At 39.6% G+C, this 26,533-nt stretch overlaps 1 protein-coding gene across 2 annotated transcripts; it reads right to left on the bottom strand.

Annotated features, from left to right (window-relative positions):
* Window positions 1–26,497, bottom strand: QTRT2 (queuine tRNA-ribosyltransferase accessory subunit 2). Of its 2 annotated transcripts, none has more exons than XM_005670209.3 (9): window positions 26,343–26,496; window positions 19,426–19,649; window positions 18,611–18,666; window positions 16,563–16,639; window positions 14,415–14,627; window positions 9,722–9,921; window positions 6,697–6,848; window positions 4,444–4,561; window positions 1–2,011 (listed from the first exon to the last, which is right to left on the bottom strand). In XM_005670209.3, the coding sequence occupies exons 2-9, from the start codon at window positions 19,623–19,625 to the stop codon at window positions 1,780–1,782; spliced, it is 1,248 nt and encodes a 415-aa protein (XP_005670266.1). In that variant the 5' UTR covers window positions 19,626–19,649; window positions 26,343–26,496; the 3' UTR covers window positions 1–1,779. The 2 variants fall into 2 exon arrangements, with proteins under 2 accessions (XP_005670266.1, XP_013837880.1); XM_013982426.2 differs by lacking the exon at window positions 1–2,011 and adding an exon at window positions 2,334–2,855 and having other exon boundaries at window positions 26,343–26,497.

Below are 26,533 nucleotides of genomic sequence, written 5' to 3' on the forward strand. Positions count from 1 at the left end.
TATTTTTTTAATTAAAAATGTTTATTGGCTATTGACCTTAATAGATTTATATTAAAGGAGAGAAACATTTTTTCTAATGTGCTAATAAGAAAAAGACCCAGAAAATGGACAATGTTGGACAGAATTTTCAGTGTTTTAAACACAAAACTCATAAATTTTATATGGATTCTAGGATATTTATTAATACTCCTCCAACAATGGATTTGGCATTGAATAGGAATATAAACATATGAACAAGTCCAATCCAATGTTTCAAAAACAATCAGATTCTTGAGAAGAGAAACTCATAAGTACCCTTGCCATTCACTGGAGGAGGGGTTATAGAAATATCCATGAATTCCAGAATTCATTAATTTTGGAATTCATGGACATTCCTAAACCACTAATAAAAGAAAGCCATATAGATGGGCATCCAATACATAAAAATATAGTAACCACATAATAATAAAAAACAATGTTCAGTAATGCCCACTAAAATAAACAGAAAAATATATCACAAGAATGTAAAACAAATACATTTTAGACTCCTATGAACAAAACAAAGGCATCTTTTTGGTTCTGTTGTTTTTATAAAAACTATGTGTGTACATGTTTGTATCTGCATTCTTCCAGAAAACTCGACAAACATAGAAAAGCACAAAGAAACCTGTCACACCATCAACATAAGTGCCACTCTTCTGACAAGAGCGGAGAAAATTCATAGAATCAGAGTTGATCAGGGAAGGTCTTCCCAGCCTTAGGACCTGCTAACGCCAATTTACCAACTACTTTAAAATCCAAAGGCCAAACATTTTTTGTTCCCCAAATGTTAGAGCTACAAGGAATCTTAACATGTCCTTTAGCTCTATCTACTATGCCTGTCCCCATTTATTCAGAAAGAAACAGGCATGGAGAAGTTATATGATTTGCCCAAGTGTCATAGCTGAGTTGAACTGCAACCCAGTCCTGCCAGGCCAGGGCTCCGTCCAAGTGAACACATGGTGACTAAAATATCCCCAAGTGATGGAGCTCCAGTTATTACGTGATTCGACTTTTAATGAGCCTGAAGAGCAGACCACAGTAGATCTGTATGATCAGGTGAAAGCAGCTTGGCACACTCTGAGCTCCTAATAGGCAATTGCTTTGACTCTGGGGAGAGAAGTCACAGAAAGACCATATGGTCGAATGAAGAGTGTGCCCTGGGCCAAGCGATCACTGGAGCAATGTGCGAGCTCCACATTCCATGGAAATGTGAGCCTGGTTAAGTCACAAGAGTCATTTCTGGTTGACTGCACTGCCGGGACAGCTTGGAAGGCAGGCAGAAGTGTCCAAAAGAGGCCCCTGAGAAGATAAAGATGAAAAAGAAGAAAACTCTTGAATCAGCCAGATCCCTTCTCCATCAATAGGCATGCACCCACAGAGGTCACGCTGCTCACCACCAATCATCTCCCTTGAAGCTCCAATCCAGCTTGGGAACCTCAGATTCTCATCAGTCCACTTCAAGGATGTCCCTTCACATCTAAAGCTTTTATCTTTGACTAAACTGATCTCTACTGACTAAGAGTGTTAGCATAGAAATACTAAAGGTCATGTTTCAATTCTTTATGATCAATCTAGGTTGTTTCAGTCTTAAGAAGTCTCTTTTGCCTCACATGGACAGAGTTGGGTACAGATGTTCCTCATCTGAGCAGACTTTATTCTCAAATAAAGTGACTGAAACACGGATCCCTTCTTGCTCTCCTCTTCCCTCTTACACCGTGGTACAGGCTCCCCGTGAAGAGTCACTGTGCATGCCAGGTCTCAAGATGCTTGCCTGTGGATAAGCTCTTTCAGCTGTGCCAGGTGGTCACTTTTTAGTGCTTCCCGGATGGAGTGGAAAAACCCAAAGTAGTGTTCAAAGTTGTGCATCATAAGCAGGACCCCAGCCAACAGCTCGTTGGTCACGAGCAGATGGTGGATGTACGCACGAGTATGATTCTTGCAGCAGTAACAGGAACACCCTCTCACGAGTGGATCGAAGTCCTCCTGGTACCTGACAAAGGAAGTTACAACCATACGCCAGAAAGGGAGAAAAACAAGGGATCTCTGACCCAGGCTACCTATTCTGCTGGTGCATGACCACTAGTGACAACACTGACAGACATAGTGCCAGGGACCCACTTAAAATGGCAAGTTAGGCATTCCCGTTGTGGCTCAGTGGTTAGCAAACCCGACTAGCATCCATGAGGACGCGCGTTCGATCCCTGGTCTCGCTCAGTGGGTTAAGGATCTGGTGTTGCTGTGAGCTGTGGTGTAGACTGCAGACACAGCTTGGATCCTGCATTGCTGTGCTCTGGCATAGGCTGGAGACTACAGTTCCGAATGGACCCCTAGCCTGGGAATTTCCATATGCCGTGAGTGCAGCCCTAAAAGACAAAAGGACAAAACAAAAAACAAAAAAAAACCCGGCAAGTTAACAGAGAGCACAATGGGTCAGGAGAGCCTCTGATGGATACCAGCTCCTAGACTGAGGCTTATAAAGGAGCAACAGAAGAGTCACATGCTCGCTCCCTCCTGCTGGGCATGGTCAGTCACACTGTAAGGTTCACACTGTTAGGTGACACTGTTCTGAGGTCTGGCACTTTCCTCCCACTCTCCACCAGAACTAATATTAGAGAACATGGTTTGTTGCATGGCTTTTTGCAGTTTACAAAAAACTTTCACATATACTGTCTCATCTAATCTCTGCAATCACCTGTAGAGACAGGCATTTTTCCTGTCAGGATCCCAGTGAAGACTGTCAAGGGGACTGAGAGGGTCGGCTCTGGAGCCACAATGCCTGAGGTCGGTTCCTGGCTCACAAGTCACTTAACTTCCCTGTGTCTTTGTTTTCTCATCTGAAAGGTAATAAGACAATAACTATGCCTATCTTACAGAGTTGTTGCAGGAATTAAATGAGTTAGTAAAATAAAGGGCTTGGACACTGTGAGGCACTTGTTAAGCACTATAAGTATGCCACCCTTTATAAGCTATTAAAGGGATGTGAAATGACTTGACCAAGGTCACACAGTCATGAGCAGTGCCATGATCTAAATGCCAAATCTCCAGAACTTCAAGTCTAGTGCTGATAATAAGGATACTACAGTTTCGGTATTCCCGTAATGGCGCAGTGGTTAACGAATCTGACTAGGAACCATGAGGTTGCAGGTTCAATCCCTGGCCTGCTCAGTGGGTTAAGGATCCGGCGTTGCCATGAGCTGTGGTGTAGGTCGCAGACATGGCTTGGATCCCATGTTGCTGTGGCTGTGGCGTAGGCCGGCGGCTACAGCTCCGATTAGACCCCTAGCCTGGGAACTTCCATATGCGGCGGAAGCAGCCCTAGAAAAGGCAAAAAGACAAAAAAAAAAAAAAAGAGTATTACAGTTTCCAATTAAACCTATAGTGTAAAGGGAATTTTAGTAGTAACTATTTATACTACCCTAGCTTTTAAAAAACAGAAACAAATCTCCTGGGCTATTTTTCAAGAAGTTAAATGTAGTAAACATCACCATTTCAGACCTATAACCAAGAAGCCCCTACAGAAACAAGAACTAGGAATTTCATATTCCTCCACAAATTCTGAAGTCTGTACTGTTACTAGATAAACAAAAAAAGTCTTAATCCCTAGAATGTCTCTTTACACAAGACCAAAAACACCCCAGCATTAAAGTGAGTGTACCAGGTTCACAGAAAAAACTCTCACTGGTTCACTAATTATTTCTACTTTTGGCCAAATGCAAAGTTACAAGACATCTTACTTCATCCTTTATAGAGGCAAATATCTTATTTAAGATTTATAATCTGTATATAACCAAGATGACTTAAATTTCTTAAAATTAAAAAACTCGGGAGTTCCCATTGTGGCTCATTGGAAATGAATCTGACAAGTGTACATGAGGACACAGATTTGATCCCTGTCATCACTCAGTGGGTTAAAGATCCAGCATTGCTAAGAGCTGTGGTGTAGGTTGCGACATGGCTCAAATCCCGAGTTGCTGTGGCTGTGGTGTAGGCCAGCGGCTACAGCACTGATTCGACCCCTAGCCTGGGAATCTCCATAGGCTGAGGGTGTGGCCCTAAAAAAATAAATAAATAAAATAAATAAAAACTTCATTGATTTTATCTCAAAATCCTCAGTCTACTCTGCCATTATTTAGAGTAATCAGAAGGAGTAAAGTACATCCATGGATTTGACCTAATCTATCTGACAGCTCTTCTAAAATGACAGTTATCCAGCCTCAGTTTTCCAACAAGACAAAGTACACAAAATCATCTGCAGATAAAAAGAGTTCTGCTGGAACTGAATTTGAGAAGGCCCAAACAATGTCCAACTATAAATATTTTATGAAATCATAAACTGAAAAGGGAACAGTTACATAAACTTTTAAAACAGACTGAAATTAACAAGTCAGAAATCAAAATGCAAACTTAAAAAAATTTCCTTACTTTTTCTCCTTCAGATTAATTTCAAATGATGTCATTTCTTGGTTGCAGCTGGTTGTTTTAATTTTCTTTGTTTGATCCACACATTTTATTTCTTCCTGTGTCCCATTTTGTTGCAATACTGTAGGACAAACCAACAAAAAGTCTTGAATGAAGATCGGATAAAGAGTGGCCAGTGGGTGAATTTTATTTTAGTTACTATTTCATAACACTTTGATTTTGTAATTCCACTCCTCAGAACTTATTCTGAGGAAATAGCACAAGGAAAAAAAAAAGCAACTTGTATCAAGATGATCACTGACCTATTATCTAGTTTCAAAACTTGGAGATTCAACTGTATCTAAGCAACTTTTGGTTACAAATATATATAAATAATTTTTCTGTCAAGGAATGATTTTTAAAAAAGAGCTGATGTATGTTGTTTGTGTGTATGTGTGTGTATGAAGGGGGGAGGAAGAGAAAGAATAAATGTGTGGTGTGTGTGTGTGTGTGTGTGTGTGTTAGAGTTATGTCTTATCATAAGGTACATGGAAATTAACTGGGCTTTGTAACTGCCTATGTTCCAAATAGATCAAAAGTAGAATATGGTTTTAATTTATGTAGTCTGTGTGGAGACTCTGGCCCTCCAGGGAACCCAGATAATCCAGAATTAAATGGGGACTTCACTGGTTCCCTTGAACTCTTTGCTTTAAGAAAGAAAATTCCTGGAATTGCAAGAAAAACACAAGTTACTATGCAAAAAAGCCACCAGCTTTGAAGAGGGGCAAGTAGATAAGTATTTCTGGGAACAGGTAATAACAATCTCAGGGGTGGCACCAAGGAGAGTGGGCAGATGGTCCTAGGAAAGTAAATATGTCCAGGTCAAAGGCCTGAGCATTGAGCACAGGGTATTTTAATTTCGCTGCCGTTAACTGGCATGCGGATGTGGGAAACCATAAAAAAGCCCTGGCTTTTTGAAAAGCCCCTTAACATGAGGGGGAATTGCTGCCTATATTAGGCAACTTATTGCTTTGGAATTTTCAGTTTGTAATTGGCAAAAAACTTCAAACTACTATAAACACACACAAATATGATTCATAATAATAAGTTAATAAAAATGTTCAAACTCAGTTTTCCTAATCATGAAGAAATTTGGCTTTCTCTGGCCCCCAAAGAACTTGTTTGTTCTAGAGAACTCAACATCATGTTTTTTGTAGTTTTGCATATTCATGGTGCAGAATGACTAATAGTCACCTATGTCCTGGCAGAAATAATTTAGCTTGTAAATGAAGACATGAACATTTATAAAATGTTCATGGTATCCCTAGCCACATACATTATGTTCTAGTCTGTTTAAATAAAAGACAGTAAAATTGATCTCCTATATATAAGGATTTGATTTATTTTGTTTCCAGAAGTAATTCAATTCAGATGAATGGTTAAGTTGCTTTATCAAAGTGTGATGTATTCTGAATGAAATTTTCATCACTTGTAGGGAATAAAATGAATCTTTCAAGAAGTCTCTGGCCCTACTCCAGTTTAAGGTTAGTGGCAATAGAGGAAGAGTTCAGAGCAGAAAAGGAGGAGGGAAAAGAAAGCACACTTCTGAAGGCCAGAGGGAAGACCTCTCAGGCAACACTCTCCTGCAGAGACACTTTAAGGGGACCCCAGTCTAAGTCTGTATCCCAGTTCCTTTTTCACTGACAGTTAAATGTTAGAATCTAACATTTTCTTGACTTCTTGGTAACTAAACAAATAAAAGAAAATGGCAGTGCTTCAAAGCAATATTAGCAAAGGAAAACAGCTTTCACATCTCAGTATGTTAAAACAAAAAAAAAAAAGCAAAGTAATACTAGGATCAGAGGGGGTGAGACTCCCTGTATTTTAAAAGCATGGGGTTTGCAAAAAGCAGACAAAAATTCTTTTGTGAAAAAACAAATTAACTTTTACCAAGCAGTTCAAAGGTTTTCTTTTCTTAGATTGTCATCACTGTTCACTCTGAATGCTCTTTTTTCAGGTTGTTAATAGAAGGGGTTTTGTTTTTCTTGGTTCTGCTTACTACAAAATCACTTCCTAATATTGATGAGCTACATGCATAGTATTAAGTGCCTGGATTTGTGTGCCAACGTGCCAGGGCATAGAGATAAGAAACAAAGACATAGTTTTATAAAAGGCTTTATGGTGTGCACATATTTCTGGCTTGTGACTCAGGCTAAAAATTGATAGCAAACTGAAGGAATTTAAGAGTAACATAGAGATTAACTTCAAAAGACGTACATGTCTCTTCAGGATTCGGCTGGTAATCAAAGCTGAAAGTCAGGGCACATCCCCGCTCTGTCACTTGATAAGGGAAAAAACTCTCAAATAAGTCCACTCCTCTTTCAATACACTCAAGCACCTCATCTGGCCGGCTAACACCACTGATGAGCCTGTGAAAATAATATGAACAGTAACATGAGGACAATGCTAGGAATGAAATCAGGGAGTCTTTCCAGAGGGCATTAAAAGTAATAATGAAAATCATGGTTAGCGTGGCAGGCAGCAGATAATGAGTAGAAAGAACATAAAGCTTTGGAGGCAGAGAGACCTGGATTGGAATCCCAGCTCTGCTATTTTTTCACTTGCTGTGCTACTTTGGGAAGTTTCTTAACCTCTCTGAGTTTTTGTTTTCTCATTTTAAAAACAACAGCATGGAGTGCTCACTGTGGCTCAGCAGGTTAAGAACCTGACAGTGTCTGTGAGGATGCAGGTTTTATTTCTGGCTTTGCTCAGTAGGTTAAGGATCTGGCATTTCCGCAAGCAGTGGTGTAGCTCTGATTGGACCCCTAGCCTGGGAACATCCATGTGCCACAGGTGTGGCCATAAAAACAAAGAAAAAAAAAAAAAAACACAATAGCAATAATACATACCTCACAGACTGGTTGTGAGAATTAATGATACATTTGAAAAAGCACGAAGTGCAATTTCTGGCCCCAAAGAGAAAGAAGCTTACCAATGGTTAGTTTCCTTCCCCTCTCATCCCTTTTGAAACAACCTCCATAGTCTCAGATTGAACTATGTTGTGTTTCTATCCACTACATAGCCCATTTTCTTTTGTGCAAAGCTGTGTGCTTTCTTTTCCCCTTCAAATACTTTCCCATGCTTTAACTGTATTTTGCTTATAATTCTTTTTCATAATTGGTTTAATAAGGTCATTTTTATCTACTGTATTCATAGTTTCATTTACAAAGCAATTGTTGCTCTCAGAATTTCAGCTCTGCCCATAGGATCTAAGAATCTAGTTAGCTTTTTTTTTTTTTTGGTCTTTTTAGGGCCACATCCATGGCAGGTGGAGGTTCCCAGGCTAGGGGTCAAATCAGATCTATACTGCCAGCCTACGCCACAGCCATAGCAACTAAGGATCCAGGCCATGTCTGCGACTTACACCACAGCTCACAGCAATACCAGATCCTTAACCCACTGAGCGAGGCCAGGGATCAAACCTGTGTCCTCATGGATACTAGTCAGATTGTTTCCACTGAGCCATGACAGGAACTCCTCTAGTTAGCTTTCTTTATGCTTCTTTATATTTTCTCCATTAATAAAATGTCTGCATGGTGGAATGAGATGGCATTTCCAGAGGCAATGGGTAAGGCATTCTGAGAGTGTTAATAATATTCAAGCAGGTTTTGCCACTAAAATAAGATGGGGAGATGCACTAGAATGGGGCTGGCTGGTTGCTATTTTTTTTTTTTTTTTTTTTTTTTACCCATAGTCCCTTTTATGAACTGGCAGCGAAAAGCTTATAGACTCCCTGATTTCTAAAAGAAGTCCAAAAAAAGGCTTATGTCGTATTAAACAACCAGAACCCTTAAATATATGCTGGTTTTTCTGACTACAGTTTCCTTCAAGTAATATAATGTTTTAGAACTCCTCTCCAACTGAAGCTGGTATTTCTACACACTTAGAGAAAGAAAAACAATCCCAGCTTTTAAATCCAGTAACAGACATCTGTGAGCACTTAACTTAAAAGAAGTCCAGAAAATGACTGGTAATACTAGTGCTGAATTGTCATCTGCACCAGAATGAAATAAGCACACAAGGAAAGCAATGAACATAGAGAAGGAGGATAAAATTGAGGATATATACATATATAAACACACAAACACACTGTCCAACAGCCTGAGGGGTATAAAGCAGCACCCCATAATCAAACCTCTTAATATATCTGCAGGAAAAAAGCATGAATATTCAAACCAACTGGGATAAAAGACAAGTCTTTTTTTTTAAAAAAAGGAAAAATTTGGGTAGTCTAATAAAACATCAGCTGCACTCAGAAACTAAGGGATTTTAGCTTTGAATCTTGCAGATCACTCTTCTCTCCAGCACATAGTAAATCTTGTGATTTATGGAAAGAACCATTCCACTAGAGTTGCCAGTTCCTTCGATTTCAAAAAAGAATACCATCCACTACCTGCCTTAAATTTGAGAACTTCTTAAAGGTCTTTTTAGGGCTGCGCCTGTGCCATATGGAAACTCCCAGGCTAGGGTTTGAATTAGAACTGCAGCCTCTGGCCTATGCCATAGCCATAACCATGCCAGATCTGAGCTCCATCTGTGACCTATACCACAGCTCACGGCAATGCCGGATCCCACTGAGCAAGGCCAGGAATTGAACCCGTGTCCTCATGAATAATAATTGGGTTCATTACTGCTGAGACACAATGGGAACTCCTTAAAGGTCCTTCTTGATGGACCTCATTTTCATTCTACTGGACATCCAGATCTGTCCTCAACTTTCCTTGATTAAGGATAGAGTTCCATATGACTTTATACCTGTCCCCAGGCACCAGGTTATAATAAAGAACAGCAGTTATATCTGGCACAAGAATGAAAGGAAACAGGAGTTCCTGTTGTAGCTCAGTGGCTGTGGTGTAGGCTGGTGGCTGCAGCTCCAATGTGACCCCTAACCTGGGAACTTCCATATGCCACAGGTGTGGCCCTTAAAAAAAAAAAAAAAAAAAAAAAAAAAAAGGAAGAAAAAAAAGAAAAAAGGAAACAGTATAACTCTTGCCCTCACTTATAATGAGGATCAAATAAACTAATCCAGATGGCAATAAACTCTGGTCTACATTCTAAAATCAAAGTCAGCACAGCCCTGATGGAAACTCCCCCCCACAATCTGCCTCAGCAGACTCAGCCCAGAAAGAACATTATCAAACATCAACAGACACGCCAATGCATAGCCTGCAAAATACATATTCTGTAGCACCCCTGCTCTGCAGCCTGCCCAGCTTGGCCGGCACCCTAACTGAATACTAGCCTTGGTTTGTCTTCTGGCAGCTCTGCAGTGACTGATGACAGCAAGTGCAGCCTAGTCTCCAGGGTTGCTGGATTCCCTTGAAAGCCATCCAGAAGGAAGCCACCTACAGGCCGCTTGGCTGTCTCTCGTGCTGACCTCAGCCTCTCCTCCATCACATCTCCACCTTCAATCACTCCAATGATGGTACTTTTCTGAAGGACCTAAGGTAAGAGAGGATTGAATGCTTTTAACCGTTTCCAGTAGTGAAGACCTTTGTTTAAATGAGCCTTACACAGAAACACAATGGAAAGACAAGATCTCAGCTAAAGCACGCAGAGGGATGATGCTCCCTTGTTCCCGAGAACCTCTAGGGCTCCAAAGAACATGATTTGAAAGCCACTCAAAAAGGTAGGAAAAGACTGAAGAGAAACTGAGGTAATCAACCTAGGTAGCCATACTTTAGCTCAGATTAAATTAAACACACATCAAGCAGGTACAAGAGGAAAAGAACAAAAGCAACAGTTTTATTTTTAATTTGTTTAAATGGCTAACATGGTCTACTTTAGGCTACTCTAAATCTCTTAGCTAGAAATAACCTTAGAAACTGTAAAACTGTTCGGTTGGAACAACTGACTGTCCATTTTGAAAAAAATAAAACAAAAATTACTACTGCACACCGTCCTCAAAAAATAAATTCCAGGAGTTCCCTGGTGGCACAGCGGATTAAAGATCTGGCACTATCATTGCTGTGGCTTGGGTCACTGTTGTGGTGTGAGTTCAAGTCCTGGTCTAGGAACTTACACACGCCATGGGTATGGCCAAAAATAAATAAATAAATAAATTTCAAATGGCCCTAAGATCTAAATATAAAAAATATAGTTATGTAAGTATTAGAAGAATATATTGAATATTTTTATAGTCTTGAGATAAGAAAGGTCTTCCAAAGCAAGCTAAAGCTTACAAGAAAGGGCTGACATATTTGAGTACGAAACATTAAAAATTCCCTAGTGAAATATACTAACAAAGGAGCAAAGGGGAAATTATTCTTTGGAGTAATAAATAAATGTCTACACCAGATAAAGCTCCAACAAATCCTTGAAGGAAATGACAACCCCACAGAAATCTAGGCAAACACATAAATTTGAACTTCAGAAAAACAAATGTGAATGCCCCATACACATATGGAGAGCTTACTAAACCTCACAAGTAAGGACATGAAAACTGGAAACAATTAGATACCATTTTTGCCCATCACACTGACAAAAAAGTTAAAAGACAGACTGCAACATAGTGTTGGGAAAAGTGTTAGAGAAATGGCACCTATATACCCTGAAAACTAGAGAGGATAAAAATTAGTCAGCCTCTTGGGAGGGCAAGCAGACAACACTATCAAAATGTCAATGCTTTTATCTTTATACCCTAAAATTTCACTTCTAAGAATCTCTCCTACCAAAAAATTCATTCATATGCACCAAGTATGTGTGCAAAGATGTTCTGAATAATGAAAAACTGGAAACAACCTAAACATCCATCAACAAAGTAAAGGCTTAAATAAATTATAATATAATCATAGTATGGCTTCCTATATAACTGTTCTAAAAAGAAAGCATTCTATTGCCTTTGGAATGGATAAGCAATGAGATCCTGCTGTGTAGCAGTGGGAACTATATCTAGTCACTTATGATGAAGCATGATAACGTGAGAAAAAAGAATCTATACATGTATGTGTAACTGGGTCACCATGCTATACAGTAGAAAATTGACAGAACACTGTAAACCAGCAATAATGAAAATAAAAATCATTATGTAAAAATAAACATAGTAAAAATTAAAAAAAAAGAAAGCATTATATATATTAATATATACATTGACAGGAAAAGAGTTTCAGGATACTATTAAGCAAAAACAAGCAAATTTATGAATCATATTCTTGTAATAAAAAACACAGGGAGTGCGTGGCTCAGCAGGTTAAGAATCCAGCTAGTTTCCATGAGGATTCAGGTTTGATCCCTGGCTTTGCTCAGTGGGTTAAAGGATCTGATGTTGCTGCGAGTTGTGGTGTAGGTGGCAGAGGCAGCTCGGATTCTATGTTGCTGTGGCTGTGGCACAGGCTGGCCGCTGTAACTCTGATTTGAATCCTAGCCTGGGAACTTCCATATGCCACAGGTGTGGCCCTAAAAAGCAAAAACAAACAAACAAAAAAACAAAAACAAAAAAACACACATAGGCAGGCATGTGTGTGATAACTGTGCATATTTTTTTACAGTTCCATACTGTAAAAAATAAGATATGCAATGAATAAAAAATACATGTCAAAATGGCTCTCTGGTAGAAGAGAGGGACAGGGAGGGAGCTTGAAAGGCTAGGAAGAGGGAGTTTCGCTTCTTGGTTTAAGAAGGAGGGACACAACTGGACTATTCCTCCAGAAAGAAAACTTTGGTTGCTGAGTGGAGAATGAATTGAGGCTAAAGGATGGGATAGGAGACAACTTTGATAGTCTAGAGAAAGACAAAGAGGAAATGGCCTAAGGCAGCGGGAGTGTGGCGAAGAGGAGAGAGAATTTGAAACCCCATCAGGAGATGTAATCAACACAGCCTGACTGATTGGCTGCCTGGGGAGAGGATGAGGACAAAAATCTAGGATGACTCCAGGCTCCTATTTTGGACGTCTAGAGAGATGATGAGAAGAGCAAAGATGGGGAATCATAGGAAAACAGTGGAGGGTGAGGCAAGATGATTATTCTGTTTTGTGCTTTCTTTCCTTTTTTTTTTTTTTTTTTGTATTTCAAGGGCCATGCCCAGGGCATACGGAGGTTCCCAGGTTAGGGGTCTACCTAGAGCTGTTGCCACTGGCCTATGCCAGGGCCATAGCAATGCCAGATCCAAGCTGCGTCTGCGACCTACACCACAGCACACTGCAATGCCAGATCCTTAACCCACTGAGGCCAGGGATCGAACCTGCAACCTCGTGGTTCCTAGTCGAATTCATTTCCACTGTGCCAGAACTGGAACTCCTGTTTTATGCTGGGTTTGAAGTGTATCAGCCACTGAACGTATGGGCTGTTAGTTAGGGATGTGTATATCCGAGCGGGATTGCCCAGGATAGAATGGCAGGTGCTTGGCACAGTGCTGCCACTTCCCAGGCCTGCCACCACGGCAGACATAGCTAACTGACTGCTCTCACCCTGCAGCACCTGGGCACAGCCCCAAGCACACTGACATGAAACCCATTTGCCATCCCTGGCCTAGAATGTAAGTACATAGAGAAGGAAAGACAGCCAACAATAGGACCTTGGGGAACTTCATATTTAAGGGCACTCAGAATAAGAAGATCCAGTGAATAAGAGGGGAAGAAATTATAGGAAGAGGAAAGATATATGCAGACATACAAAGCAGACAGTTATACCTGCCTACTCCTTTATGAGACTGGCACGGCCCTACCTGGGAAACTCATTTGCATGGGTGTAGGAAGTATAGTCATATTATTGTCTAAAATGGAACACATGTAACAGTAAAAGGAGGGCACTATTAATAATCATGTCAGTAGAATAGCATAAGCATAAGTACAGAGAGGGACCCCAGCATTTGACCAACACAGAGAAATGATGTGAAAATGGTGAGGCTGACTTAACACAGAGGAGAGATTTGAGGCTCATCTGGCCTTTCCAATGATCATGCTCTGTCACATTCCCTGTCCTCCTTTCTACATACCCAAACATTACTCATCCTACAAGGATAATTACTGGCTCAAAGCAATTCCTAGCAAACAACTGTTAGCAAGGCTAACAATTCAGACCCATAGCAATGTTCCCACGCTAAAGCCTTATTGCAGATACTAAGACTTCTGAGAGTAACAAGCAAGTTTACTCTGATTATTTCATGTATACTAACTTTATTAGCCAAATTATATTTTTTATTGTTAAATGCAAAATAACGATGTTTCTCCAGCTCAATGTGCTTTGCCAAAGGGAGACAGAATTGTTGCTCAGGACTCCTCCATGTAAATGATCACAGACACTGCAAGTTTCCCTTCTGATCACTATCTTCTGTTCTCCACCTCCTCTGCTCTCTCCTAATGACCACTTCCTTTTCTAGACTCATTAACCCAGCCATCAAGATCCCTTATTTACAGCTTCATCTTCCCCAATGCAGGACAGGATGAGGTTTCCATGCTTTAAAGAGGTAAGAAGGGTGGGAGGGACATTCCAGACATGTTTAGAGAACTGGAACCCAGGTGGAGTGAACAACTGAACATTAACTGGATGTAAAAGGGGTCTTTCTTGAAAGACTCAAATCTCTGGGCTGAGGAACTGGTGAACAGAGACTGAGTACAGGGGAAGCACCAAAGAAGAGCAGGTGTGAGAAGATGAGATACTGAGTTCAGTTACCGCTGAGTCTGAGGTGCATGTGAAGACTATACTAGAGACAGAACCTAGCTAAAGGCCTGTGGTTATGTAATGCTGAAGCTAAGTCAAGTGATCTGGATCATACAATTCTATAATTTTCAACTACTAAAACTACTAAACTACTAAAGCTGCCTGTGAAGAACATACAGTGGGTGGGAATCCTAAAGAGCAACATCACTTAAATGCTCAGGGAAAAAGTCAAGAGAGTAAAAGAGACCAAGAAGGGAGGAGCAGAGATGCAGGGAGAGGATCAGAAACGGCAGTGTGGTGGAAGAGAAAGAAAAGGAGTGGTGAGTGGCAGAGCTTTACCTCTGACTCTTCCTGTAGCTTCAGACAATTATCCAGGAAGAGAAGTGATCGGTCAACAGACTTCCTGGCTCTTTTTATGGAAGTTGCTTCGTCACAAGTTGCCTCTCCATCTGAAAGGCACTGGAACCAGTCTGGCTGAAGGGCCTGCTGAATCGCCATGAACTTGGAGGTAGTCATTTCCACTCGTCCTCCAACACCCCACACAGATACTGACTGCCATGGAACAAGACAATGAGGAATTAGCAAGAATAACATGCAAATAAAAGGAAAATAATAAAATGATTAATCCTGAATTTAACTCTTTACAGCTGGAGAGATGGTGGCACTTCAATATCCTAGACATGCTGGATAAAGAGGTTTCCCATATTAATTCCGAATTCTCTACGGACCTGATAGCTTAGAGTTCAATGGCCATACAAGCCACATTCTCAGTTAGCACCCAAGAATTCTGTTATGACTTTTCCAGAAATCCAGTCTTCGATTCTCCCCTACCTTATGCTCTTCCTGAATACACTATAGCCTTTGATTCTTCTGTCTTTATTTTATTTTATTTTATTTTTTTGTCTTTTTGCCATTTCTTGGGCTGCTCCTGCGGCATATGGAGGTTCCCGGGCTAGGGGTCGAATCGGAGCTGTAGCTGCCAGCCTACGCCAGAGCCACAGCAACACAGGATCCGAGCCGCGTCTGTGACCTACACCACAGCTCACGGCAACGCTGGAACCTTGACCCACTGAGCAAGGGCAGGGATCGAACCCGCAACCTCATGGTTCCTAGTCGGATTCGTTAACCACTGCGTCATGACGGGAACTCCTGATTCTTCTGTCTTTAATCACAAGTTCCCTTTGACTAAAATGTCCTTCCCCTACTTCTTTGCCTTGTCACGTCAAGAGAGTTCAAATGCCATCTACTCTAATGTGTTCCCCAAACTTTCCTAATTAACTCTGAGTCATCTAAGCTCTTTCAGCAATTTGTATTTATTTTTTCATAGAAAAGATACCAAAGACATAAATCCCATAGTACACAAGAATCTCTATATGTCTCCTATAGGATCTGTCCTCTTAGAACAGATTGACAAGGACATAAGCAGGGAGGCCACATACACTCCCCAGTGGCATAAGAACACTGCTTAAATGAATCCTTTCTCCCCTATAAATGGGATTGATAACCCAAGTCAAAATATTTTCTTTTGCATTCAAATTATAAAGTAAAAAGAAGTTTAAAACAGAAGATTAAAATAGTTATCTTAGGTAAGATTAATAGATACTATTGATATCAATAAAATGGGTAGAGGAAAAGTAATTGTGTTCATAAAGTAGCGGTATATACTGAAGCCTTTCCAGAATGCTGTCCTCAGGGACAAGTGCCATGCGGCCACACCTCAGGTTAAAACTTTTAATGAAGTCCTTTTTCACTAGCTAAAATCTCTGGGTGTGAATCCAGCTTTTTCAAATTCTACTCTAGTTAAGAGAAGTAAACTACTGCATTTGGAATGGATAAGCAATGAGATCCTGCTGTACAGCACTGGGAACTATATCTAGTCACTTGTGATGGAGCATGACGGAGGAAAATGTGAGAAAAAGAATGTATATACGTATGTGTGACTGGGTCACTTTGCTGTACAGAAGAAAACTGACAGAACACTATAAACCAACTATAATTGAAAAAATAAAAATCATTAAAAAAAAAACAAGTTCTGCTCTAAAAAAGCAGTTTATACTGAGGTTCTACTATATATATAGTTATACATGTGATAACATTCATCAGCAACTTTCCCTATTCTTCTTGAAGTTGTTAAAACTACAAATAAAGCAAGGTATCAAAAGACTACTATTGTTTTTTTTTTTTTTTTTTTTTTTACCATCATAGCAATTTCTTTTTTTGGCATGTACTTGACCTTTCTCTACTCCCCAGTTTTGGCAATGAAAAAGCTGAGAATGCATTCTTTACCTTAACTCCATCCTCGGGCAGCCCTACTCTAACTCATATAAAACCACACCATCCCACTATAGTTGTAGAAATAAAGAGAAGGCATAAAGGGGTCAGGAATGGGTCAGCATCCCAGGCCGTGGGATCCTTGCACCTGAGGGATACAGTAGGCTGATCTCCTGAGACAAAGCTGCAGTCTTAGAGGAACTTCTGAGAACACACCTTATTTGTTACATAACCTGCTGGGCAGGGGCTGACTGGATCATGCAGGGAACAGTACAAGAGCGATTCCGGCATGCCTGTAAAAATGTTAAAAAAAAGAAACACTGAAAGCACTTATGTTAACAATTACACTGTGTTGTAATAGAGAGCAGCTTCATAACATGACTGCTAGATAAAGCAACTCTAAAACATGGTAAATTGCTCATACCTGATCTTAGAATTGTAGGCCTGTCAACATGAACGAAAAGATTACTTTGAAACCTACTAATCTAAAAGAAGAATTAAATGTAAAGGTTCATGTCTAATGACATGGTGAGTTGCTACAAATTAAGGTGTATTCTGAAGTATGATACAATGAAAGTGTTTAATGACAGGTTGATCCTACTTGATGTGCTTTGAAGAAAAATTTAATATCAAGTATGTTCATTCTAGGCACCATCCAAAGGAAACTAGCTACTGTAAAGATGAAATGATGTAGTGAAAAGATAATCTCATTAATAATAAATCCATCCCACATCATGGGGTCCCTAGAGGCAGAATTATAGAAAAGTTGTAGGACACTGCAAATGGATCTCATTTTCAGTAAGTTTCATTGACTCAAGATCATAGTTTCTTAGGTTCTTTAGTCAAAAAGAGTCTTTAAAAAAAAACCCAAAAACCCAAAAATGTTTAGTAAGCCATATGTACTTAAATTTCACAGGCTGCATTTCATTTTAAAAAAATAAGATTTTGCTGAAAAAAAAAAGACTAAAAATATAAAGCAAACAACAAAAATTTCTTCAGTTCTCCACCTTATTTTCCACAATGTCAACTATTACAATTATCTCCAGAAAGCTTACATTAGCTATTTTCACTTAATTATATACTTGTATAATTTAAAGCTGGGTGTTTAAATTGGTTCAGATCAAGGAAAACTATATTAGACAAATCCCTCTACTGAAATATAGGTCCTTGTGACAACCCAGTTATCACACAGTTTCCCTCAGAAGCAGAGGCCTGAATAGCCAATGGAAGCAAAGATTTTCATTCACTTAAGGGAGTCCTAGATATTGAGAAAAGGCTTCAGGAGAATACAGTCTATAAAGAATTGGTTCTCCAGCTGTTATTGCTAAGCATTTCCTATACATAAATGGACACATATATGAGCATTTAAAATCTTATTTCTAGGAGTTCCCTTCGTGGTGCAGAGGAAACGAATCCTACTAGTATCCATGAGGATACAAGTTCCATCCCTGGTCTTGCTCAGGGGGTTAAGGATCTGGCATTGCTGTGGGCTGTGGTGTAGGTCGCAGACATGGCTTGGATCCCATGTTGCTGTGGCTGTGGTATAGGCCAGCAGCTGCAGCTCTGATTTGAGCCTGGGAACATCCATATACTGTGGGTATGGCCCCAAAAAGCAAAAAATAAATAAATAAGTTATAAATTAAATCTTATTTCTAGAACACAAGATAATATTAACATGTCAGAATATAACTGAATATAAACTCTTCATCTTCTGCCTTACGTTTTAGGCTCAAATATGACAAGATTGCTTTGGATCGTAGGTATGTCCCATGCAGTTCCTTACCTCTAGATCTCTGTTCTACACTTGCAGTGTCTGTCCACATCTATCTACCACCACCACTGCACCCAGCTCCTATCCTGGCTAACTCATACTCCTCCTAGACCCAGCTAAGGTGTCCCCTCATCTTCTTTCTCAAGAATCCTTTCTTTATTCTGACCTCCTTCCACATGTCCCCTACGGCAGGTTACATGTTCATCCCCCTGGGATCTCGTGATACATGTCCTTATACTTAATTCTGCAGATGAAGTCACCCCGTTCTGCTAGAATTACCATTTATCCTCCTCGCAATTAGGTTCTGGGTTTCATGAGGGGAGCAACTGTTTCCTACTCACCTTTGAGTCCCCGATCCTCATTCTTAGAGACTCAGTAATGCTTATTAATGAATAAGTAAGTGTATGGATGAAAGATCAAAGAATAAACAGCATCTCCAGCCTCTAAATTGATACACCACAAGGCAAACACAAATAACTTGATTAATTTTTACCTATAAACTTTCCAACTCCTTCCTTATATTCTGCCAAAACTTCATGATGTTCTGCCCTGTAAGCAAAACAGAAAAATATGTAACATGATAATGAATCATTCTACAGATACTCTTTGCAACACCTGAAACATCTTCTCCTCACCCAAACACGCCACATGACAGTAAATGTGATCTCAAACAATCAAGTACATCATTATTCAAGATTCCCCACTCATTAGGCTGGGTTCACTAGCCAGAGCAAAAGTCTTCAATTTGCAAGGGGCTCTGTGAGAAGAGAAACTGGCAAAGATCAACAGCTTCAGAATATCTGGACTTTCTTCTCCCTCTTGCTCCTTTAAAATCAGTTATTAATACAATCATGCATAGTTATTTGATCATACAGCAGATTCTTCAATTAGGGATAAAGTCAGTATGTATATTACACAAAATGATCACACCTCATTATTTCTGTTTTCCCTAGAGAAGAACCAGCAAGTACATGTGCAGAGACAGAAAATTTTGAGGCTGGAGTGTGAAGATGGCCCCTAGGTTCCAAGTTTAGCCCTTGTAGAGCATTCTGGGCCCTGTCACCCCTGGGAGCAGTGGCAATGAAGGTGGTATGGAAGTGAGGCAGCTCTAACATGTAGGTCTAGGCTATGGCTTCCAGATTAGGGCCAGACAATGTATAATATTTGCTATCTCTCTTTTGATTTCATTCTTAAAGGTCTATACATTTTGTACACATAAGCAAAAAAGTCTTTCTCTTTACTGCACCTTATTAAGGTAATCAAGTGCTACCAGAGTTGACACTGTGAATGATCAGGTCTCATACTTACAGTGATGACAGTGTAAGCTGAGCCATAGCAGGAACCCCGTGGATTTTATTCAGTGTGTGATGCGTCAGGTGTGGGGCAGAGCCAGTCTTGGTGTACAGAAGGCAGCCTGGAATGTCCATGGTGTGGTCCCCTGTTTTGCCTAGGTTTTTTATTTTTCCTAGGCGACAGCCATTAACCACCTTGGTAAGACTCAGCTTCATCCTAAGGGATTCCTCTTCTAAGTACTAATAAGAAAAGAACATTACATTCAGAAGGAGTTCCATGACTTCTAAAAGCTAAACATTTTGCAAAGAAAGCACTCACAAAAAAATAAATGATATCATGTTTGTTATGACTTTCAGTCTGGGATTTTTTTAGATATTAGGAATAGGGAAATGGGAAAAGACACAGGGAAAATAAGACACCTTTTCCCAAAGTCCCAGAGCAATATGATGACATCAACCACATTTAAATTTAGTTATGGAAGTTTTGTCTGGGCTGATGAAAACCAAACACATGGGAGGATGGAAATAAAGACTAATCATGGAAAGAGCACTACAAAGCCAAGGCTTGCTTTCAGGCTTGAAAATGTGTCCAAACAGAGGTGAGAAACTGTGTGGAGGATATATGCAATTCACAAGCAATGTTATGTTACTTTTATACTTGGGAAGGAAAAATTTTTGTTAAAAGAAAAGACACACTTTCTAAATCCCATAGACAACACAGAAGGAAAAAAAATCAGAAAATATTATCAATGTTGGATATGTGTTAATTAATTATTATTCAGTGAAGCAAAACCCCGGCTCCACTTCTTTAAATGCCATATAAAACTTAGTAACCAGGCACAGCAGATCATTTACAAAGCATCACTGGATATCCAGCATTTTGAAATATCAGCATCGCTATAGCAAGTACCATAGCCTCTGGAATTCTTGCCAGTTAGGCTAGGCCCAGTTTTTGTTTATCTTAAGGCTACACCCACGGCATATGGAAGTTCCCAGGCTAGAGGTCAAATTGGAGCTACAGCTGCCAGCCTATGCCACAACCATAGCAACACTGGATCTGAGCTGCATCTGCAACCTACACTGCAGCCTGTAGCAATGCTGGATCCTTAACCTACTGTGCGAGGACAGGGATCAAACTCATATCCTCATGGACACTATGTCAGGTTCTTAACCCCCTGTGCCACAATAGGAACTCTTAAGCCCAGTTTTATGAATAGATAAATTACTACAGCTTTCTGACAAGCTCCAACCTTAGATCCTATCCTTTTAAGCATTACATTAAATAGCAGTCTGAAAGTCAACCATTGTTTAAGATGTTACCAAATAAATAAGCATTATCCACCATTAGTTAGAAAATATTCAGGAATGCAAATATCACTTTTTTGGGAGTCAAATTTTTATATTATCTTTAGAATTTTAGACATAAGAATAATTACTTTCTGTATGATTTAATAAATGATTTCATGTTAAACATGAATTATAGGAGTCTCCTCATGGCTTAGCAGTTAGGGATTCAGGGTTGTCATTGTTGCGGCTGGGGTTTGATCTCTAGCCCAGGAACTTCAGCATGCTGCAGGCATGGCCAACCATCCCCCTAAAACCATGAATTATAAGAAATAGTGTGTTTGGGGAAAGGCTGGTCAATTTTCTAAGACTCTACCTTCATTATTTCAAGTTATCACAAAGATAGACATAAAAATAAGTGTCAGTAGAATCCACAGAAATGGAGATTATTAAGGGAAAAAAGTTGTTTCAACAAAGGGTAATATAAAAGCTATTCTTTTAAAGCCATTCAATTACACATTAAAGCTATTAAAAGAAAGTTTATACCAAAAAAACCCCACAAATATAATTACAGGTCAATAAGAATGTAATATAGAAAATATGAGAAGAGTCATTAAACAATCACATTCCTTACTGGTTTATCGGATAATACACATAACCTTCTGGTCTCAAATAATAAAAATATTTCTTAAACTAATAGAGCGCTGAAGCTATTTGTAGTAAAATTAAAGAATGTATTTTGCAATCCAAGTAAGTTGTAAAGAACTGAAGCAGGGGAAAGAACAAAGATAAGAAATTCACTTTAAAGTTAATGAATCAATATCTATTATTCTGACTATTAGAATAAACTATATATGGAACAACAGATTTTTGAAACATAAATAAGATTTAATGAAAATTTAACAGACCAAGATTACTGAATACTTCAATAACTTTGTACTTACTACCCTCACACATCTGAGAATGGAAGAAACTATGCCATCCAGCATTTTTTTTTTCAAAAAGACCTAGAGATAAGAACTTGCTGGTTCCTCCCCTTATCCTAAAAATTTTGTTTCATCTGACCTGATTCAGTTTTGTTTTTTTCATTTGTACCTGTAGCATATGGAAGTTTCCAGGCTAGGGGCTGAATTGGAGCTATAGCTGCCGGCCTACACCATAGCCACAGCAATGTGGGATCTGAGCCTTGTCTGTGACCTACACCACAGCTCATGGCAATGCTGGATCCTTAATCCACTAAGAGAGGCCAGGGATTGAACCTGCAACCTCATGGTTACTATTCAGATTTGTTTCTGCTGCGCCACAATGGGAACTCCTGATTCAGTTTTACAAAGAGTTTAAATGTACCCACATGAGTTCCACTTGTACCTTTTAAATTAAATTCATATAAAGACAGGAAAAGCCTTCATGAGATCAAACTAACATGTTTGAAAAATGAAGTTCAGGATTCTAGAATGCTACCTATTTTTATTATTCTCTCTCTCGAATAAACTCTCGTTTTTCCAGTTTGTTAATAAATAACATAAAAGAGTAACAATCAAAGCTTCTGACAAGCATGAGATAATATGCTTTTCCATGTTAACTCAATTCCAGGGACAAACAACAAACCACAATGCTTTAGTAAACCTGTTTAACATCCCAGGTAATGTATGACTTCCGCTGGACTTCGGAGACGAAACTGCTACACAGAGAACTCCTCATAAAGTTCATCATCTCCTCTACCATTCCACAACAACAAATCTGAGGCAAAACAGATTTTTTTTAATCATCGGCTTAATCTAGATCCCAGGTCTTTGCCTGTGCTTTTCTGATTACATCTTCTAAATGAGAGTAATACGATATTTGTATATGTTGTTTGTAAATGCGTATCTCCTCTCCCTACTCTTCGCTCAACTGAAGAAATAGCTTTCTTCATTCTTAACCCAAGGCCTCTCATTACAGGTCCATGGTAGCTCTAGGGGACATCAGCCACCATGTTCTTAGATGCAAAGATGGGCTCTCCTGTGATACAATGTGCTGAAGTGTAACCTCCATACCTTTAAAGATGAAATTCAAAATCAGCTTAGTGTACTGAACCCAGGAATTCAGCTGGTGAGAAATACCCACTTGGCTCTCTCTACGGTATAGGAATTTCATGCTATGTACACACATTCTGCTCTTAGGAGTTTCTTAAGAGTCCCACTCTAACCATGGTAAATGAAAAAAATGGCACCAAAGAAAAAAGTAAGCAAAGAAAAGGAGATGATTGTGTTTAAGAAAAAGTACTATAACAGATAAATTGTTATTGTTGACTTTCTATATTGTGAGGATGAATGCAAATATTAAGAAACGTGAGGAGGAGTTCCCACTGTGGCTCAGCAGGTTAAGAACCCAACATAGTGTCCATGAGAATGGGGGTTGGATCCCTGGCCTCGCTCAGTGGGTTAAGGATCTGGCATTGCTGCGGCGTAGGTCTTAGATGTGGCTTGGACTTGGTGTTGCAGTGCCTGTGGAACAGACCCCAGTTGCAGCCCTGATTGGACCCCTAGCCTGGGAACTTCCAGATGTCAGAGAGAGGTGTGGCCCTAAAAAGGAAAAAAATAAAGAAAAGAAAAAAGAAAAAAGAAATGTGAGGAAGCATCAGATAATGTGCTTCAGCTGGAAATCAACATTTAAAAAATAACGTGCAACTTTGTCTACCTTTTGTGTGTGTGTGTCGCCACGCTTGGCAGCTTATGGAAGTTCCCAGGCCAGGGGCTAAACCTGGGCCACAGCAGTGACCCAAGCTGCTGCAGTGACAATGACGAATCCTTAAGCCACTGCCCCACAGGAGAACTCCAATTTTGCCCAGCTTTGAACGCAGCTTTCCTTTCCCCATTACCAATGAATGTGTGGTTAATGTTTTTATAGGTGGACCTTTTTTCCAGGGGCTCAAACACAGAAAGGTTTTATTTTGGAATAACATAAATATAATATATATACACACACACATATTCATGTATATATTTTTCAAACATGCTTTTGGAGTGATATAATCTACTAATCCAGGTGAAGTTCTCAAGAGAGAAACCAACAGTATCCAAAATACCAACTTTTTTTTTTTTTAGGGCCACACCCATGGCATATGGAGGTTCCCAGGCTAGGGGTCACATCTAAGCTGTAGTCACTGGCCTACACCACAACCATGGCAATACCAGATCCGCTGTATGTCTCGACCTACACGGCAGCTCACGGCATGCTGGATCCTAAACCTGCTGAGCGAGGTCAGGGATTGAACCTGCATCCTCATGGATACCAGTCAAATTTGTTTCTGCTGAGCCACAACAGGAACTCCCGAACTGGTTTTTATTTATCTTCATATCATCACCCTTTTCCCTTTCACTCGTTGTGAGTCTCTTCTAAGATATCTAATGCTGAGCTTTTCTCAAAATACAAACATTCACACTCTTACTTCCTGGGAAAGTCTTAAGGAACATTCATTAGAAAAGCTATCTGGAAATGAATAGTTAACTGAAAAACTCTTATCACTTTATGACAGGTGATGCGCTGTGCATAGATCTATGACTTTACAAGGACTAACAAGGATTCCCTGCACCTGTAGCAGCACCAAACATGTCTTACCTCCAGTGCCACATATTTTTCCCCTGTTCTCCATTCTCTTAGGAGAGAAGGGATTTTAAAATGTTTCTTAATGAAGTCTCTGTAGAGTATCATGGAAAGACCACAATATGCTAAGGAAAAAAAAGCAAGCTTAGGTGAACACATTCTTTCTGAAAGAAAAACTATATGCTTAGGTGAACATGTTCTTTGTGAAAGAAAAATTATATACATATACTTATAAATATGCACACACAATTACATACTCTACACTCTGTATATGAATACAAAAAACTGAAGGACTTATAAACAATACAGTGCACTAAGCTGACTAAGAAAGACTTACAGAAAAGAGGAACTAAAATTCTAGACATCAGTAACAAAAGATAAAGAAGAGACTATTCATTCAGTGGTAGAGCATTCTAAAATCCTTACACTATTTGGGAGGAGGAGAGAGTTCATGAGTACTTTAAGCTTTAAGTATGTGTGCTAAAAACTTTTAAGTAACCACTGAAAGATTACTGACAATGGATCATTCCCAAACCCGATGGGGAGGGGCACAGAAGGATAAGAAAAACTGGTTAATTCTTAAGGGCAAGAAAGAGGAAAAGAGACCAAAAGCACATAAAAAATAGAAAATACAAAATAAAATGGAAGTCCAAATATGTCAGCCATCACAAAACAAGTTAAATTAGTTTCACCTATTTAAAGACACAACAACAGTAACAACATTTATTGGGTGTTTACTATGTATCAGGTATTGTTCTTCACATATTAACTCCTCTAATGCTTACTGTCATGTCAACCTAAGGCAGAGGTTATCATTATGTGCCTTTACAGAAGAGGAGACTGAGGCTAAAAAAAGCCACCATTTACAAAGTGGAAGAGCCAGGGCTTAAATCATAGAAGTCTGGCTTTAAAGGCTGTAATCTAACAGGCTGATAGTCTATTAGAAATCCCATCTTGTCCAAAAATATATGCAACCCTCTACATATTAAATGTAATGTTAAGATACAATTTTAATTGTTTTCCATTTTGCTATATTGTTATTATGGTTCATATTTCCCCCATCTCACTTCTCTGCATCTATCCACCCTCCCAGCCTGTACAACCCTTCTCTTATAGTAACACAAATATTTAAATATACTTGTATATGAGAAAGGATGTTCTTCAATAAAAAATGCAAACATACTATACTGTAAGCACTTTTCTGCAATTCACTTTTCTCTTGGGAATTCACAATGGATATTTTTCCTAAAGAAGAGATACAAAGCTTAACCTACCCTTTTAAAATAACTATTTCATGATACTGGACAGTTTTGATGTAACACAGTTTAATCATCCATAAGGTTTCTGATGAATACTCAAGCAGGACTCATGATTGTTATAATAGTCTGAGGGCACAGATTCCCTCACAGATCTTTTTCACAAATCTCGTCTACTTCAGTTTACATGTTCTGGCAGAGTTCTGATTTCTGACTGATTTTTAAATGGTTACCACACCCTAATGATTTAGGTAGTATAGCTCCCATTTTGCGGATGAAAAAATCTAGGATCCAAGCTGCCTAAAGTCATACAACTACAAAGTAGTTAGGCCCAAAGCTCCAGCTCTAAATCTCTACTTTGCCTTATGAACCCGCTTATCCCAGCATAGACTGTCCCTGGAGGCTCAGCCAATAACCATATATTTATCTTCACTCCATTGGGCATTTCCTGGAGTACCAGACCTCAAGAGGCACTTAGCTCAGGTATCTGAGTTCAGTCCAACGCTCCCAAGATCCTAGGCAGTGTAGAAAAAACTTCTACATGAGAACTTGACCCTTAAGCAGAGGTCAGTAGAAAGAAGACAGTTTTCTCTCATAGAAGCGGTGAAGCTCACACGATTTGGGAGAATCTGGACTTACAGAAGCTAGGATCAACCAGAAGACCCCGAAAAATGAAAGAGACATGGCGGGACTACAATCACTGTTACAGCAACACAACCAGGAAGAGTCTGGGCGAGACGTGACACTCTCGTTTCAGCCCTACTCACTCGTAGCATCCCCGACACCAACAAGGAAAGAGGGCACTTACCTGCAAACCGCCCAACTTTTCTAGGGTGGAAATCCCCCTCAACTCCTCGCGGTTGGCTACCACGTGTCCGGCTTGCAGAATTCTCGGCCCCCTAAACCACCGCCTCCGAGGCAGAGCCAATCAAGGGGCATTGCGTCATCACAGAGCGCCAGGAAAAGGCAAAGGTAACAGCAAAGCGAGCTCCTGTGACT

The sequence above is a fragment of the Sus scrofa genome, chromosome 13 (genome assembly GCF_000003025.6).
Source record: "Sus scrofa isolate TJ Tabasco breed Duroc chromosome 13, Sscrofa11.1, whole genome shotgun sequence".
Taxonomy (NCBI): Eukaryota; Metazoa; Chordata; class Mammalia; order Artiodactyla; family Suidae; genus Sus; species Sus scrofa.

Bases quoted from the DNA above. Each gene is read 5' to 3' on its own strand.
- QTRT2 (XM_005670209.3), bottom strand. From the start codon at position 19,625: ATGAAGCTGAGTCTTACCAAGGTGGTTAATGGCTGTCGCCTAGGAAAA. The intron at 6,849-9,721 runs GCTAGTATTCAG...TTATTTTCACAG, and splicing joins CTGCCAGAAGACAAACCAAG to GCTCATCAGTGGTGTTAGCC. The intron at 4,562-6,696 runs GTACGTCTTTTG...TTTGTCCTACAG, and splicing joins GCCGAATCCTGAAGAGACAT to TATTGCAACAAAATGGGACA.